The sequence below is a fragment of the Ursus maritimus genome, unplaced genomic scaffold (assembly GCF_017311325.1).
Source record: "Ursus maritimus isolate PB19 unplaced genomic scaffold, ASM1731132v1 scaffold_23, whole genome shotgun sequence".
NCBI lineage: Eukaryota > Metazoa > Chordata > Mammalia > Carnivora > Ursidae > Ursus > Ursus maritimus.
Window position 1 is genome coordinate 17,872,703 of NW_024424786.1, and position 19,584 is coordinate 17,892,286.

Below are 19,584 nucleotides of genomic sequence, written 5' to 3' on the forward strand. Positions count from 1 at the left end.
GCATTTGCCAATGAACTTTTATATCTGTCATTACTTCTTTTTCATTCTCAATAACTTCAGTGGCCTTTTAAAACCTTCTTGTCCTCAAACATCCAACATTACTACTTTCTCCCTCATTTTCTCAGATAACTTGCAGTATTTCACATGGGAGCAGTATTCTCTTTAGATGAGAACTCACCCAGATTCCCACTGTCAAACTTCAGTACTCACCTCTACCCACACATGGGAAGATGTCCCGTACCTTCTCCTGTTTGAGAATCATTCTTTCACCCGGACTTTAGATCTTTCCTCCTTCCACTTTTCGAAGGCAGTATCAATTTTCTCTTCTTTCTTTAACGTGTCCCTCTTTTTTAGTTCTTTCCTGTGTGTACTTAAACATGCTCAGATCTGTTTTCAAGCCTTATTTCTTTTTTAAAGGGGAAAATTCTTCGTCCTTAACCCCACTCTTCTAACTATCCCTTTTTCTCTTCCCTTTTGTAGCCAAGCCTCTTGAGTAGTCTGTACCTCCTACACATTTTCATGGTATTTCAGTCATTCCTCAGTTTACTTCAGGCAGTAGCACATCACTGAAGCCACCTTAGCCAGAGACATTAGTGACCTTCTCATGGCCAAGCCCAGGAAATACTTCTCAGGTCTCTTCCTTCTTGAGCTCTGCAACAATTGATGTGGTTACTCACTCTTTTCCTGAAGTACTGTCTTCCTTTGGATCTGTTATAATTTCTGTTCTGGTTTTCCTTCTACCCCTCTGCTTTTGTTTTTTAAGACTCCTTTGCCTCTATTTAAAATAGTGGTATCCTCTTCCCTCTTCTAGTGCTGCATACTTTCCCTGGGAGGTCTCAGTGCCATTCTTTCCAGGCCTTTGCTTAAATTCTTTCTTGCTGCCTCTTTTTTCCCTTTCTTTTTTTTTTTTAATCATTTTTTAAAATTTAAATTCAATTAATTAACATATAATGTATTATTTGTTTCAGGGGTACAGGTCTGTGGTCTGTGATTCATCAGTCTTATATAATACCCCGTGCTCATTACATCCTGTGCCCTCCCCACTCCATTCAGTTTGTTTCCTAAGATTAAGAGTTTCTTAGGGTTTGTCTCCCTCCATGGTTTCCTCTTGTTTCATTTTTTCCTCTCTTCCCCTATGATCCTCTGCCTTCTTTCTTAAATTCCACATATCAGTGAGATCATATGATAATTGTCTTTCTCAGCCTCTTAATCATCCCTTAGGTCTCCACTTAGATTCTTTTTCAGAAAGACTTCTTTAATTGTTGCTTTCTTTACCCTCTGTTCTACTTAGTATTCCTCCTGTATACTTCTGTAGTATTCTTTATTTACTTTATATCATGGCACTTACTATACTTTGTTGAAAATACCTGATCGTGTATCTTATTCAGTAGACTGTAAGCTGTGTGACCATGGGAACCATGTAAGGGCACAATGAATACATGCTTGAATGAAGGAATGAATGTTGTGAAACCCTGGCCAAAGGAAGTTACTTTATAGTGGTAAGAAAATAGGTAGTCGTGGAGTATTTTGAACAATGAAGAGATATTATGAAGGATGCATTTCAGGAAGAAAGTAAAAAGTTGAAGTGATGGAAATACTCATTACTCTCATCAAAACATGAGATGATGTTACTATACTTTTGAGACTTTAAACCATAAATTTACTACCATATTTTGATATAACAATGCTACCTAACTTTTCTGTTTCTGCATTTCATTATGTATATTGGATTCTAAATGTCTCACTAGCTATGCTTAGATTGCTCTGATATAGCATTTCCCTACATTTTTCCTCTTTTAATAGGTCTCTCTCAAGAATGTTGATTTCTACTTTGTGCTTTCTTTTTTTTTTTTCTTTTAAAGATTTATTTATTTATTTATTTATTTATTTATTTATTTGAGAGAGGGAGAACAGGGGAAGGGGGAGAGAGAGAAGGAGAAAAGCAGACTCCCCGTTGAGTGCAGAGCCTAACGTGGGGCTCCATCCCACCACCCTGAGATCATAACCTGATCTGAACCTGTAAGCCCATCAGTGAGTAGTGCATGGCCAGAGAATCCATGGGGAAGCCTGCCTTAAATCTCCTACCATTTGTCAGCATTCTCCACAACAACACTGTTTTCTGTGTCTGGTGTAGAAAAGGGAGGGAGGCCTGCAGGGATAGATTGTATAAATGCCGAAGTAATAATGATAGCAATAGCTAACATTTCCAGAGCAGAAATTGAATATGAATTACTGGCCATCCCCCCCAAAACCTAGATTCCACCTCAGAAGGTTTTTCAATGACAGATGTGGCCAAAGTGAAACAGAGCACCACCCACAAAAACCACGCTCACCACCTACATGGAAACCACCATAACTTCATGGACTACAAAGCAGCAGGCTTAAATATTAAATACACCAGATCATAGTGAGGCTAGGGACATCTCTCCCTAACCAGACAGCCAATTATGTAAGTTGATCACTGCCACTTTTTCCCCCCTGCTCTCCCAACAATAGAACTAGGACTTGGAGAGAAGGCATAGAAGAAGAGGTATTTTAGAACCTTCCTTTTCTTTAGAACCCACTGTCCCACTAAGACTTTCAAGCCACGGGTCTTAGTCTGCACTGAAGGGCGGGGTGGGGGGGGGAAGCTTTTTACTGAATGTTAAAGTTTTAAACTTGACCGTTCCAAGTTTTAATAACTAAAACTGATGAGAAAATCATTGAATTAGCTCTAGTTGTCAAGAGATGCGAAAAGGAAGATTTGACATAGCATAGTTGAAAGTAGTGACTGGAAAAATTAAATAGAACTATTTCGTATGTATTTACTAAGTAATTGAGAGCTCTATATAAACTGTTTACATATATAAAGAATGTCTAAAGAAACAGGGCAATTGGGCACAAAATGTGTCTTAAAAATAGGGGATATGAGTGGAGAGGGAGAGTATAGTTCCAAGAAGAAATTCATCCATGATGATAGCTGCAATAGACAAAATAAGATAAAGATTTTAAAAATGTCCAAGAAAATAGACAATTAGAAAGTCATTGGTGACTTTAATAGCATTCTCAGCACAATGAAAGTCACACTCCTTTGGACTTTGATATTAAAGAAAAATAGATATTCCTGTTGTTTCTATCCATTAGGCTTCATTCTACCTCTTGTGTGATTCCATTTATATATGACAGCCCATCAAATTTTTGAAGACAGCTCTCTTGCATCCCTTGGGTCTCTTTTTCTTCTAAATATCCCATTTCTCATGCTTTTAAGTACCATCCTGGTCACTTCATTTTGAATATGCTTTAGTTTCTGTAAGTCCTTAAATGAAATATACTATTGTCAGTTTGGTCCACTACTATAGAATAGACTAGGACAACCATCTCTCTCAATCTAAGAATTAGACTGTTAATTCAGGCCAGAACTGTATTTGCCTTTGGCAGTTCTGTCACATCATTATCATTTTTGCTTTCCCGGTGTTATGGGGATTCACTAAATAGATTAAATAAATGCTTAGTATACAACTTCAAAATTTGTTTCGCAAAAATGGTGATTTTCAGCTTGAAGAGCTTAGGTTTTTAAGCTAATCCCTAAATAGGCGATCTTCCTCCTATTAGTTTTGTCTGCCTCATAGGAGTCTGAAAAAAATCGGGTCGATAACTATTAAAGTGTGTGCACATGTATGTGTGCGTGTGTGTGCGCGCTAGGGTGTGTTTTCAGCCAGACTACAGTAGATCTGGCTGATTTTTAAGACAAAATAGATTTTTGTTTTTTACCTTAATTATACAAATATTTTCTAAATGTTTAGTTTGTACCTACTACAGCAATACAGCAATAAGAAGAATTCTCTGCCATGAGGATCTTTTAGCTTGATGGAGAAATTTCAGTATGTATGTGCTGCTGTAGGAGTTAACAGGAGCTCCAGGGCACATTGATCATCTCACCCAGCCTTGAGGAGAGCTTCTCCAAAGATGAGTTTACCTATTTTGGGTCTGAGAGGATTTGAGGGAATTAGCTAGCCAAAACAGTGAAGTAATTTATGCAAAGGTCCTGACTTAAGATGTAGTATGGCTACTAGAGATAGTAATTTAAGCTATGAGTGTAGGTAAGATCAAGAGGGATTGTGTGTAGGTAAGAAAAGAGTTTAACTCTCACTCATTTAAAACGTAGGTAGAAAAAGAGAAATTCTGCCACCTAGTTTATTGTCACTCTTCATTAATGATAAATCATTTTTTAAAAAGATTTATTTATTTGAGAGAGAGAGAAAGAGAGCATGAGTGGGAGGGGCAGAGGGAGAGAGAATCTCAAGCAGACTCCACACTGAACACGGAGCCGACATGGGACTCATCTCGGGACCCTGAGATCACAACCTGAGCTGAAACCAAGAGTTGGACGCTCAACCAACTGCACCAGCCAGACGCCCCCACTCAATATTTTTTATTATCTGTAGGTGTCTCTCCCTAGTTTATGAGGTATTTCTCTAACTTAGTTAGTTCATCCCCTCACCAAATAATGTAATATGTGTCCTTAATTTTACAAATAATTTTTTATTTTTCTAATTAAATAGGTTTATTTCTTTCTTTACTGAAAAGTTGTTAAACAAGCATCATGTCCTTTTATAGGGAAATGACGGTATTATACCGCTTTTAACCCTGTCATTTTTATTTATACACATTGTGTGGCAGCAGCCACACAGAGCATGTAGACTGTGTTAAAGGATTTAGTTCTTTCTCTCAAGAGCAAGGAGAAACCACTGAAAATTTTTAAGTAGGGAAGTGACATGATTCGGTTTGTATTTTCAAAAGGCCACTAATAAATTGGAGGACCAGAGTGGATGCAAAGAAATAAATAAGCAATTGTAGTTGCCTAGGCAAGAGTTGTTGGTAGCATGACTAGGAGAGTGACACTGGCATGGAAGGAAGTGATCTAATTTCAGAAATACTTTGAAAATAAATTTAACGGGATTTTAGGGATAGGGAGGCGAGACAGAGGAAGTTATCTGATTTTTTTAAAAGCTAAAAGAGGACCACATTTCATAGAAAAAAATAATGAGTTACTGGTTCCATCTTGGGTATATGGGATTTGAGGCACTTTTGTACTTGTGTATTTAATAGTAACAGAAGCCTGAAAGCAGAAGGAAAAGTCCATGGAAGAGGAATGATGAAATAAATTATAGTACCTACATTTTCTAGAATATTATGCACCTTGAAACATAATAGCTACAAGACTACGAAGCATGTGAGATTAGGTAAAAATACCAGAATACAAAATTCAGTAATAATTGTAACCATATAAGAAAACATCCACGGAAAAAGTACCCAAAGGAAATATAGCAAATTTTAGCAATAATTCTGTGAGGATTATGGATGGTGGAAGAATTTTTAAAAATTTAAATTTCCCGTGTTGTGAAATGTCAACCTTAGAAATTAAGATTTTTAGTATCTGATTTGTTTTTTACATCAGTGATTTGTAATGACCTTGGTTTATATGGTTGCTTCTGTAAACTGACCTAATAGTAATTCCTTAAGATAAAATCAGTTCTTTTTTTAAACATGACTTTCTGTTTTTTTCTAAAGTTGAATAGAGACAAATTGTTAGTTATGTAAAATGAGTGTTTTTTTTTTCCAGGATGGTAGCTGCATTCGTCAACAGGCAGTGCTGGTCGTCTCACCTACATTTCTCTGCTGGCTTTTCCTCCTGTCAGCTGTTAGCTGTGCAGAGGCATTGAAAGTGTTTTCCTTTACACACAAAAGCTCTCATCAATTGCTCCTAAATCACATTTTGGGTCTTTTAGATTTGTGGATATTAACTTTAACTTGTGATGATAGTATTAACTAGCTGTGTTCTTTAAAATATAAAATTGAACTTCATGTAAATCTGCTATACTTCTAATTGTGGATTTGCTCTAATACATTGTGCTGAGAAGGTTTATAAACAAGTTACCACCTGGTGTTTTAGTTGCACCTTAAGAAATTGTTTTAATAAAGCAAATTTACTGAATTATGATGGACCCATTTTAAGTGTTTATTTTACAGAGATTTTACAAATATAAATACTCTTAGAACCACCACAACAATCAAGATATAAAACATTTCTGTCATCCCCCAAAATTTCCGCACGCCCAAAAAGTTTTCTGGCCCCAAGCACCTAACTCCTTCCTATCACTAGAGATAGTTTTTACTTTCTCTAGAATATCACATAAAGGCAGTCGAGCCATGCATACTTTTTGTGTCTGGCTTTTTTCACTTAGCTTAATGTTTTTGAGATTCATCCATATTGCACGTACATTAGTTTATTTCTTTCATTGTTGAGAATTACTTCATTTGTACATGTACCATTTGTTTTTTACATTCATGAGTTGTTGGACATTTGTGTTGTTTGCAGCCTTTAGCTGTTACCAAAAAAAGCTGCCATAAACATTCTGTATACCACTATGTACAGACATGTATTTTCAGTTTTTTTGGTAAATATGCAGAAGGGAAATTGCTGGTTCCTATAAGTGTAAATTTAACTTTATCAGAAACTGCCCAGCTATTTTCCAAAGTGCTGTACCACTTTGCATTGCCACTAGCAATGTAGGAGCATTTTATTTGTTCTACATCCTTGTCAATATTTGGTATTGTATTTTTATTTTACCTTTTCTAGTAAGAATGTAGTGGTTTCTCACAGTGTTAAATTTTTGGCTTTTTTTTTTTTTTTTGGTGTTTAATACTGTTAAACATCTTTTTATACATTAATTGGACATTCATAGATCTTCTTTTGTGAAGGATGTATTAAAATCTTTTGCTTATTTTTTATACTGGGTAGTTTGTCTTCTTATTGAATTTAAAGTTCTTAGTATATAAATTGGATACCAGTTCTTTATCAGATCTATGTATTGCAAATATTTTCTTTCTGTAGCTTGCTATCCATTTTCTATTGTGGTTCCTGCTTCCATACCCTGAGAAATCTTTGTCTACCCCAAAGTTGCAAAGTTATTCCCTATGTTTCCTTCAATAATTTTATTGTTTCAGCTTTTATATTTAGTTTTGTGATCCATTTCAAGATAATATTTGAATATTAGTATGAAGTAGGAGAAATTTTGTTGTTGGTTTTTTGGTGTTTTGTTTGTTTGTTTTTTGTAATATGGGGTAAAATTGAGGTTTTTGTTGTTTTTTGCATCTGGGTATCCAATTGTTCTGGGACAGTTTATTGAAAAAACAATTATTTCTCCACCTTTATAAAAAATCAGGTGTGTGCGTTGATTTCTGAACTCTATTCTTTTATATTGATTTTTATTTCTCTCTGTTAGCTAATTCCACATTGCCTTGGTAGCTGTAACTTTATTCTAAGTTTTGAAATAGATAGTAAGTCTCCCAGCTGTTCACTTTCAAATTTGTTTGGCTATTCTAGGACCTTTGGATTTCTGTGTGAATTTCAGAATTAGCTTATCAATTTCTCCAAAAATCTTATGGGGCTTACAATGGAATTCCATTGAATCTATAGATCAATTTGGAAAGATTTGAGTCGTATATTCCCTGAACATGATAAACTTCTCCATTTATGTAGGTTTTCTTCACTTGCTCTCAGAATATTTTATACGTTTCAGTGTGAAGCTAATGCATGCACATGTATTGTCAGATTTTTCCAAAATATTTCATGTTTTTGGAATTGATCATAAATGGAATTTTTAGAATTTCAGTTTCTAAAGTAAGATTTTAATATTTTGAAATATATTGGGATAGCATATGGTTTATCTTGGTCTACATTCTAGATGCACTAAAGAATGTATATTCTGGAACAGTATATTATCTAAGGTGGTCTGTGAGGTTGTTCAGATTTTCTATTTTCTTGATGATTTTCCTCCTTAGTTGTTCTGACAATTACTAAGAAATGTAGGATAAAATCCCCAAATTGAATTTACGTCTTTCTTTGCTTAGTTCTGTCCATTTTGCTTTAAACAGATATATTTTTTAAGAAATTCTTAGAAACAAATTAATTTATCCACGCACACACACATATATATACATCTATACACACACATCCATGCACATAAGTACATATATACACATGATCACAGAGTGTTATAATTTCCCGTATATTTGTCATCATTTGTATTCTTTATTCCTTCCTGTAAGTGCAGGTTACCATGTTGTATAATTTCCCTTTAGCTTTTAGTGTCCTGTAGTACAAGTCTGCTGTCCTATATGAAAATAGTATTTCACCTCAGTTCTTAAAAATGTTTTACACTTTATAATTTTTGATTAAGTTTTTTCTTTTTCAACTCTTGGAATATATAATTATCATATCCTCTAGCCTTAATTGTTTCTGATGAGAAATCACTTGTTGGGGCGCCTGGGTAGCACAGTAGTTAAGCGTCTGCCTTCAGCTCAGGGCGTGATCCCAGCGTTCTGAGATCGAGCCCCACATCAGGCTCCTTTGCTAGGAGCCTGCTTCTTCCTCTCCCACTCCCCCTGCTTGTGTTCCCTCTCTCGCTGGCTGTCTCATTCTGTCAAATAAATAAATAAAATCTTTTAAAAAAAAAAAGAAATCACTTGTTGATTTTATCATTGTACCACTGTATGTCACATGCCATTTCTCCCTCCTGCTTCCAGGATTTAACTATGATGTACTTAGATTTGGGGTTTTTGCATTTATCCTAACAGAAGCTTCCTGTGCTTCTTAGATCTGTAAATGAGTATTTCCTCAAATTTAGGAAATTTTTAGCCATCACTTCTTGAAATACTGTTTCTGTTTCGTATTGTCTCCCAATGTCTAGGACTCCACTTGAACATGTTTTGGACTGCTCTATATTGTTCCATGTCTCTGACGTTCTGTTCAATTTTCTTAATTTTTTTTTCTCTGTTCTTCAGATTTCATCATTTCTGTTGATCCCCCTTCAGGTGTACCAATTACTTTTCTCCTTTCTTCATCTCCAATCTACTCATGAGATCACCAAATAAATTTTTCGTATAAGGAATAATAATTTTAAACTCTAAAGTTTCTATCTGGTTCATTTTTATAGTTTCTCATTCTCTGTTGATATTCCTTTTCTGTTCACTTATTGATATATTGTCCTTTAATACCTTGTTCTTTTTTTTTTTAATTAAGTAGGCTCCATACCCAACATGAGGCTTGAACTCATGACCCTCAGATCAAGCATCACATGCTTTATTGATTGAACCAAACAGGTGCCCCTTGTTTAATACTTTGAATACATTTTACTTTGAGTCAGTTTCCGTACGTTGTGTTTTCCCTAGTATGGGTCATATTCACTAATTTTTGGTTGAAATCTTTACATTGTAAAAAATGCATTTTAATGATTCTGGATTCCATTCTGTTTTCCTGAGGATTTCAGGGTTTTTGTTTTAATAGACAGTTAACTTGCCTGATCTTAAATTAACTCTCACTTCTGCATACTGTGCATTTATCTGTATATCTCTGCTCAATTTCCAGCTTTTAGGTGTTGCTTTTTTAACCTGGTCACATAGGGCTGTCCCTTACAGTCAGAAACTTAGGAGAGCTGGATATTTATACAGAATTTGTACCCACATTTGGGGGCTCACACTTTCTGTGGTTCTCAGCCCTGAGTTTTGTCCTTTGCCACCTCAAGTCAATAAGACTTCACCTTTCTATATTACAAGACTCTGCTCATTGGGAAGTGCATTCCTTCAAAGGAACATCAGATTTGTAATTCTCACATGATTTAGTTGTCTTTCAACTTTATCCTGTTCTCTCTTTCCTACTTACTGTTTCTTTCTCCCACTCTTGCATTGATAGCTTAGTGATCAACCATGGATTTAGGCACATTTGATAAACTTGCAGAGCTCTCTTACTTCAAGGATTTTCCCCTTAAACTTTCAGCTGTTTTGGCAACACTGAACTCTACATTCTACCACCTCAAGCTGGAAAGGATATGATTTAAAGCTGTTAGAGCTAAGAGAGCTTAAGAACCTCATTTTAGGCAAAAAAAAAAAAAGGCCAGAAACTTGAAATTCTTCCATGTCATGATCACCATCTTTCAAAAGGGAACTGCTGTGGTTGCTGTCTGCTTTTCATTGCTTTGCAGTGCCTTCAAATATTTATTTTTTAATGGTATTTTATTCAGGTTTATACTTAAAGCTGCAAGAGGCTTTGTGCACAGTGCTAACATTACCACAAGTTCAAACTTTCTTAGCAATATTTTTTAGTAGTGCGGTTTTTACAAATGTTAACAATGCCTGACATAGGAATTCAATTAATATTTGTTGAATAATAATGGCTTCTCTTTTTTTAAATAATTCAGTAAATCTACCTTTGTCTCTTTGTGTTGTGCTCAAAGTATTAAAGGAAAGAAAGCTGATATAAAAGTGTAGGCATGTAGCTTATCAGTATTATTAAGAAAACAAAGGTATACTTAAGTTGTTTATATTATGTCACAAAATCTCAAAAATATTAAAACATTTTGTCAAACCTGGCATATGATTTTTTCATAAAAATTCAGAAAGAAGAGAGGATAAAGGAATTATGAAAGGTAAAAGAACTGTTCAGTAGGAAAACATTTAGTACAAATTTAAGAACTCTCAAATTAAAGTCTTCAATTTTAAATTGCTGTTGGATTTAAAACCTAAAACACAAATGTAGAAGTAATACTATTTTTACAAATTTTATAAATATAATTTTCAGTCTACATACACTTACATGCTTAACTAATTGTGACATGTAGGAAATGAAGTGTGAGTTTACAAACTGGTTGGTAGGTAAGAAGAGGCATTTTAGAGATGCAGTGCCTGAAAAAAATCTTAGGAAAGAAAAAAATATGTGATTTCTTTGCTGTTATCATACGTAACCCTCTACATTTTGGGGATATCAGAGGTGGTGTAGAGGATGGAGAGTAATTTTGAAATCAGACTATATTAAAAGCACTCACTTCCCATTGAGTATCTAGATAAGTCTCTTAGCCTATCTAACCATACTTTTTAGGAAGACAATTATTGCCCCATTTCATATACTTGTTTTAAGGAGAACAATTGTTAAAACATCTGCGTGTGCTTGGCATATGGTAGGATTCTGATTATAATTTTTTTCTTTTTTACAGAAGAGGATAAATACAATATTTATTCTTCTTTGGTCTTCAAGTATTTCCTGGCAGAAGGAATCATCAATGGGCATACTTTGTTGGTTGCGTCTGCGAAAGAAGATCCTGCTGATATTTTACAGGTATAGAATATAGTAATTCAATATCGCATTTTGAACATTTCATGAAAAAATATTGTATATACATATATATGTAAACAAGATATAGGTTTATATATCTAAAAACCATATTTAAATTCATTAATGAGATCATACATATATTTTTTTCTCTTAAAAGTATCAAATTTATTTGAACGTGTAGTTTCACTTTTTAAATTAGTGTTCTTGGACAATTTTTTTAACTTTAAGTTGATATTGGCATTGGGAACAATATTAATAAGCTACTAAAAACTGATAATAAATAAAGTTATCACTATAGTCATAGTAAGATAATTCTGTTAAAAGTTAAAGGAAAACAAAGCATAATATCTGATACTATGTTACCAGTATCCTAAAGACATGTATTAGAAGAAAGATACAGAAATTAGAAGTACTGGGGCACCTGGGTGGCACAGCGGTTAAGCGTCTGCCTTCGGCTCAGGGCGTGATCCCGGCGTTGTGGGATCGAGCCCCACATCAGGCTCCTCCGCTATGAGCCTGCTTCTTCCTCTCCCACTCCCCCTGCTTGTGTTCTCTCTCTCGTTGGCTGTCTCTATCTCTGTCGAATAAATAAATAAAATCTTAAAAAAAAAGAAATTAGAAGTACTCATTTATTAATCTTATTTTGCTTTGAGACTACCAGAAATTATTATTTTCTAAGTAACAAGCAATAATAATAAAATATGTGATCAATATACTGTATCTTTTTAAAGCCAAAACACATTACACCTCAGAGAGGACGATTCTCACTTTTAGAATTCTTAATTTCTTTGGCCAGAGCAGGAACCCAACTTAAGCCATTATTTGAATAGAAGTCATTATTTGAAATAGAATCTAAAGTTATTTTCTCCCATAGGATGTTTTCCTTTCAGTGCATGGTCTGCAAAATAACAAACAACTAAGTCATTTATAAAGAATTTGTAAATGTTAATATACCATAGCTATCAACAGACACCAACAAACTTCTATACCCACTATAAAAAAATTACGTAATACTGAGGTAAAACTAACATGACTCTTTCGTATGGGTCAGATTTTACTTATTAAATAATACTGTCATAAAATCCAAGGGAGAAATCTTTGTATAATTTTCCAAATGATTTTCTTCTGGTTGCAGAGCCTGTTTTCCTTTGTTCTTATTTTTGGTATTTGGCTTTTGTAATATTTTCTCGATGTTTTTGTTTCCTCTTTTGTTCCTTTTCCCTGGTCTTAATTAATCTGATCGATTTCTGGACAGTACTGTGCCTGTTAGGAATGGTAGAGTAAAAGCCAAGATTATTGTCCTAAAGAAACTGTACAAGCTCTTCATGGCACATTCCACCATATTATTGAGACTAAGATTTTATATCAAACATCTTTGTAGCCATATAGGCAATTTTTGCCCAGCCAGAAGCAGGAAAAGCCTTGAGCCTTGAACAACATGGGTGTTAGAGACACTGATCCCCTGCACAGTTAAAAATCCACATATAACTTTTGACTCCCCCAAAACTTAACTACTAATAGCCTAATACTGACCAAAAGCCTTACTAACAACATAAACAGCCTATTAATACATTTTTTTGTGTTATGTGTCTTATATACTATATTCCTACAATAAAGTAAATTAGAAAAAAGACAATAGTATTGAGAAAATCGTAAGAAAGAGAAAATACATTTACAGTACTATATTTATTAGAAAAAATCCACATATAAGCAGACCTGTATAGTTCAAAATGTGTTGTTAAAGAATCAACTATAAATGCTTTTCAAAATAAAGTGTTTTATTCTTCCTTCTTGCATCCTGCAACCAAGGCAACTGATGCTAAAACCTAGTAGATATACTAACACGTTTTGCTTTAGAGAATTACACTTTTTATTAGAAAACTAATCCCTAACACCTTTCCTCGGTACCTTAAATTTGTACAAGTTAATATTAAAAATCTCAGGGTACTTTACATGTCCTCCATTGGATTATGTGAAGGACTGTGAAGTTATAAATCAGGATTTCTTAAACTATCTAGTCATTTATGTAAGTAGTTAGGTTCTGCAAACATTTATTCGTAGAACAATTTTATGATACAATAAAAAATACATAAAATTAGAGTCAAAAAAGTAGACTCTTAAAAAGTTGCACTTTTGACCAAGATATGTTAATGAGGATCAGATTTCTCTTTATCCCTGAAACAACTAAAAAACAGAGCAAAATATATTAAACAACAGTTTTCAAGACATTGGGCATCAGATAATAAAGGACAGTGATTCCGCAGAGATACAAAGGGAGCCCTATAACTTCCCTGGCATACTACATGCAAAGTTTCCAGGCTGTAGTGCAGTGAAAAGGAACTCAGGTTAAGGCAGCATTAGAAGACAGTCTAGGAGTGTGGAATTATGACAGATTGTCTTCATCTGGAGCTTAAGTTTAGTGTAAGGAAATATGTATGGGTGCCAAGTTGACAAGGGGTGGACTTGTGATGGTTAATTTTATGTGTCCACTTGACTGGGCCACAGGGTTCTCAGATATTTGATCAAACATTATTCTAAGTACTCTTGTGAGGGTGTTGCTGGATGAGATTAATATTTAAATTGGTTGGGGCACTTGGGTGGCTTAGTCGGTTAAGCATCTACTTTTGTCTCAGTTTGTGATCCCAGGATCCTGGGATCAAGCCCCACATCAGGCTCCCTGCTCAGCAGGGAGTCTGCTGCTTCCTCTCCCTGTTCCCCTCTCCCCTGCTCATGCTCTCTCATTCTCTCAAATAAATAAATAAATTCTTTAAAAAATACATTTAAATTGGTAAATGGAGTAAAGCAGATTACCATCCCTAATGCAGGCGGGCCTCATTAAGTCATTTGAAGGTACAGCTAGATCTAAAAGGCTGACCCTCCCTCAGCTGAGAAAAAATTCCTTCTGACTGACTGCCTTCAAATCTGCACATCAGTTTTTTCCTGCCTTTTGATTCAAACTAAAAAATCAGTTCTTCCTGATTCTTGAACTTTGGATGGAACTACACCATCAGCTTTCCTGGGTCTTTAGCTTGCTGCCTCATCCTGCAGACCTGGGGACTTGTCAGCTTCCATAATAGTATTAGCCAAACCTTTATAATAACTCTCTTTTGTATTTATATATAGTTACATATATAATATGTACATATAGTTATTTACATTATATAATTTTATATAATACAAAGCAATATATATATATACACATACGTAATATACACACATATCCTATTGGTGCTGTTTCTCTGGAGAGCTCTAATACAGTGTTACTGAAAATATAAAGATTACATTTAAAACCTACGTGAAGAATTTCACATATATTTATTAACTTTCATTGAATGAGTATCACCTCACATTCTATATCTTAGCCAATTGTACAGGTAGTAAAGTACAGTGATCTTTCCATCTTTTTGCTTTTACACATAAAAAACATTTTTAAATTACGTATCTACTTGTACACAAAGGTATCTAAAACTTTCAGTTATGAGACTCTTTAGTTGTAAAAGATGTTATTGTAAATATTGTGGGTTTTTTTAAAGACTTATTTATTTATTTGAGAGAGAGAGAGAGCACATGTGCATGCATGCACATGGGAGGAGGGGAGAGGGAGAGAGAATCTCAAGCAGACTCCCTGCTGAGTACGGGGCTCAATCCCATGACCTGAGCTGAAATCAAGAGTCAGCCAGCTGCTCAACTGACTGTGCCACCCAGGGACCCCTGTAAATATTGCCTTTTTAGGTAAATACTTTTAAATCAGTCTTCTGAGTGTATCCAGCTGAATCTAAATAACATCGCAATTTAACATCTGGAAATTTTACATCAATCCTCTGCCTTGAATTCATATTTTCTATTCCACTTCTCAGAGAGTTTTGTCTGAATGTAGTATTTCATGTTTCGAAACATTTATTAATGACCTTATGGTAGTTTTTCTGTAACAAAAATTCATATTTAAATTTAAGTTCATTGTAAACTTGTCTCAAAAGATGTTACATGTTAAACACATTTCTTCACAATTCAGTAATCTTTGCAATTAGTGTTGCATGCAGTGTATGAATGGATATAAAAATTTTCACATTTGCTTTATTAAGATATACAAGTCAAATGGGACAGGATTTAACATCAGTTCTATTCAAATTTTTTATTTTTGTAGATGTGAGTTGTTCACAATTAAGTAAAAGAGAAAGAAGGAGTTGTGTTATTGTAATGTCCCTCAACATTTTTAACTTTTTCTGAGTAATAGAAACATATAAAAGATCACAGTGGTCCTTACCTTTTGTTTGTTGGGAGTTTTGATAACTGACTCAACTTCTCTGCTGGTTATTGTTCTGTTCAAGTTTTCTATTTCTTCCTGTTTCAGTTTTGGTAGTTTATATGTATCTAGGAATTTATCCATTTCTTCCAGTTTGCCCAATTTGTTGGCATTATAGTTTTTCATAATATGCTCTTATAATGAATTGTATTTCTGTGGTATTGGTTGTTATTTCTTCTCTCACTTGTGATTTAATTTATTTGGGTCCAGTCTCTTTTCTTTTTGATAAGTCTGGCTAGATGCTAAAAATTATTAATTTTTCAAGAACCAGCTCCTGTTTTTACTAATCTGTTCTATTGGTTTTTTCATTTCTATATTATTTATTTCTGCTCTGATCTTTATTATTTCCTTCCTTCTGCTGGCTTTCAGCCTCATTTCTTGTTCTTTTTTTTTTTTTTTTAACTCATTTAGGTGTAAGGATAGATTGTTTATTTAAGATTTTTCTTCTCGAGGTAGGCTTGTGTTGCTACATATTTCCCTCTGAGGACTGCTTTTGCTGCATTGCAAGGGTTTTGGACCATTATGTTTTCACTTTCATTTGTTTCCATATGTTTTTTAATTTCTTCATTGATTTCCTGGTTGACCTATTCATTGTTCAGTAGCACGTTGTTTAACCTCCATGTATTTGTGGTCTTTCCAATTTTTTTCTTGTGGTTGACTTCTAGTTTTATAGCATTTTGGTCAGAAAGGGTGCATGGTATGATTTCAGTCTTTTTGTATTTGTTGTGGCCTGATTTGTGACCTAATTGTGATCTACTCTGGAGAATGTCTCATGTGCACTTGAAAATAATGTGTATGTGATGTTTTAGGGTGGAATGTTCTGAATATATCTGCTAAGTCCATCTGGTCCAGTGTGTCTTTCAAAGCAGCATAGGTGATTTTATGAAGAATGTTTTCTAGTGTCATCTGATCTATTTTACCCTATCTTATGTACTTAATATATTATCAAAGACATTGTAATTTCTTCCACAAAAACCTAATGGTCTTAGCATTAGATTTACTTTATATTGCAGATGTGATGCTACATTTTGAAAGTTAATTTCATTCTTCTACTTATAAGGAGTAACCCAGAACAGATTTTTATTTGAAGTTTGCTTTATTTATGTACTTGCATTTCATACAGCTCTTCTCTGAAAATCTGTCTAGTTTTTGAGTTAACAGAACTTTCACTCATCAGTAATATTAATTAAATTCATGGTTTTTTAAATTTCATATTTCTTTCATTTTACTTTGTAATAATAAAACAATTTGATTTAAAAGAATAATATGCCATTCTCATTTTTCTGTTAAAAAAGTACAAAAAGTATTGTTTTTAACCTATATATATTTAATGTGGTCCACTTAGTTTTCACAAGTTTAGAATAGACCGGATTTGAAAATTATGGCTGTAAAAATTGTAATTATTTATATTCTTCATAATACCAGTGGATAGACAAAGTTTTTAGCATCTCTCTGAGAAAAATAAAATATTTGTGTAATTTAAAATGAGATATTTTTTTTATTTTAAAATGAGATATTAAGGACTAATACAGATAATAGTTTTTTCTACATATTATTCAGCCAAGATTTCAGTGTTCCCAACTCATTAGAGTTATATTAGAGTCATTTGTATTAAACAGCCCAACAGTAAATGACCAAAACCAAGGCATTAACAGTGTTTAGCAATACAACATGGGGGGTGGTGGGGGATGCTATAATTGTTTATTTTTAATTTTATGATGTATGATTGGGGATTTCTGGAACCTATAACCAATACAAATATTGCTGGTACAAGAAAAGGAAAAGACAATCTTATAGACCATAATTATCTTAAAACTGTGTATAACTAAAAGACAAGTAAAGGATAAAAAGCCCCATCAGCTGCCTAAGATATATTATATAACCACCCAGCAATTTATCCATCATCCTTTGAAAACATATTCATGCCTATTGTAGTCAAAGCTCCTTCAGGAAGTCAGCATTAAGATGTAACGCTGAAAAATTACACCCCTTAGAAAATCCTATAGAACAATGTACATGATGTTGTTAAAGCTTTTAAAAACACATTGGTAAGTATTTTTCAGTTAACTTTTTATCAAAAGAATGTTCTTGATCATCTCAAATGTAGTGATAAGTATTCTCTGAAAATTTTCTATGGCATGTTTTCTAAAATAGCAAAAATTGTATTTTTATGTTAGAATATTTAAGCATTTAGCAGTAGATAGGCTGATATTTTTAGAAATAAAAAATTATATACACAAACACACAATTTCTTTAGAACTTGAAAATGCTGTTTTTCTATTATATCTTTTTCATAATTTTAAACAATATATGTTAATATTTACAGAATTAAAGAAAGTAACATAATTTTCAGAAAGTAAATTTAAATGTTATTTCATAATATACTAAGGTGAGTTTTAAAGGTTAATTTGAATATTTTTATTGATGACATGCCAGATAGGTAATATTCATGCAGGAAGAGATATCTATTGTCTAGATTAAAGAGTTAATTCCTGACTTACGGCATTGACTTTTGAGTTATTTGATATATACATTGTGTACTGTCCAACATCAAAAACAGTTAGAACAAAGTGGGAGGCGAGGATACTTTTAAAGAGCTTAAAAGTTTTACTTTATAATATATACCTAAGATAAGTACATGGTTATGAACAGGAATGTAACTACCTTGATGTTTACTAAAGACTTACAATATATATTTTTTAATATCAAACATACTAATAAATAGTTCAAATTTAAAATCAATTATGGTGAAACTACCCATATTATAGAGAATATATTTCATAATTGAAAATGAATTAGTTTATAGTAACCCATAAGTCATAGAGTAACAATTTATTTAAAATAAACCATATCATATTAGATGAGTTAGTATAGCAACAAGGTATTTAGTAATGAAGTATGAAAATTTAGACTAACATATTCAGAATTCTCTTTTATGGACTTTATAAGTAAAAATTAAAATAATTTAATAATTTGAAAGCATTTTTATATATCCCAAAATATCAGTCTGTTACCCAAATAATGAATTCATTTATTAAGATCTTATTTATTGTACCTTGTATCTTTTGCTTTATTTGGTTTTTTTGGTTATAATTGAGAGAAGATACATTAGTTGATTTAGAATTGGATGAAGTAGTATTTGCTAAACAGTGTACAGTTTGAATTACTATTAAAAAGGTTTTCTTTCCTTTCCTTGGGTCAATTTGGTGTCAGGATTGAGTCTATATTTGCTGTCCATTTCCCTCTCTCTCTCTCTCTCCTTTTTGCCATCCATCTTTTATTAACTGATCATGGAACAAGAATTAGAAGTCTGAATTCAGTGAGTGATTCGTTGTTTGCTCTTAGTACATTATAGCATTATAGTATAGGCTGGTTGTTCTGAGTAAATAGAATACAAAAGTATTTCAGATCCAACTTTGTTTTCCTTGTTCTGCCAAAAGTTGAGATAGCTGTAACAATGAAGTTAAAGAAATACCCCTTGTTTGGCCATATATACTACTGAACATTATTTTTATTCTACTTATCTTCAAAGTTGTAGTTTTATAATGATTCAGAACAAAAGTAATATATTATGTTACAAATAATTAAAACTTATTTTCTGGTCCTTCTCTCATTCCAGTTTGCAAGTTTTATGCATGCTTAATACCTTATAAATAACACACCTGCCCACACATTTTTACTTTTTCGAGCCTACGTAATAAGTATTTTTTATCAAAACTATTTTGTTATTGTGTATCTTCTATTCATAGTTTAAATACAAATATTTTAAGAGCCCTTTAAAGGCAGAACTATGGTCAGACTATGTTCCCTTCATTTCTTTGTCAACATTTTATTTGTTCAGAAAATTACCAGGCTATCTATATACTTTTCAGTGCTTACAACTCTTGAAGTGCTAGTTGAGCCAGAAATTTGCTGTTTGACCCCAGGGTTTCACTCTTTTTTCTTTTTCCCCTCTAGCTACTTGTGAGAGCTTATTTAAAATTCTGAGTTCTCCCCTGGCAGCCACAGTTAGAGCTTCTTTGGCAAACTAAAAAGACTAAGAAAAATCATGCAAAGGCTCAATACTGCTTCCAGTGACCTACATTTGTAGCCAGCTTTTAAAAGATGGCATGTGCCTTATTTTCCAACAAGA

The 19,584-nt window shown here is 33.4% G+C and overlaps 1 protein-coding gene across 3 annotated transcripts in view; it reads left to right on the top strand.

Annotated features, from left to right (window-relative positions):
* ELP4 (elongator acetyltransferase complex subunit 4) overlaps positions 1-19,584 on the top strand; it is a 247,800-nt gene that overhangs the window by 16,561 nt on the left and 211,655 nt on the right. For all 3 annotated transcript variants that reach the window (XM_008686852.2, XM_008686856.2, XM_008686854.2), the window contains exon 3: positions 11,031-11,152. In XM_008686852.2, the coding sequence (XP_008685074.1) occupies positions 11,031-11,152 (122 nt within the window). The remainder of the gene's footprint in view (positions 1-11,030; positions 11,153-19,584) is intronic.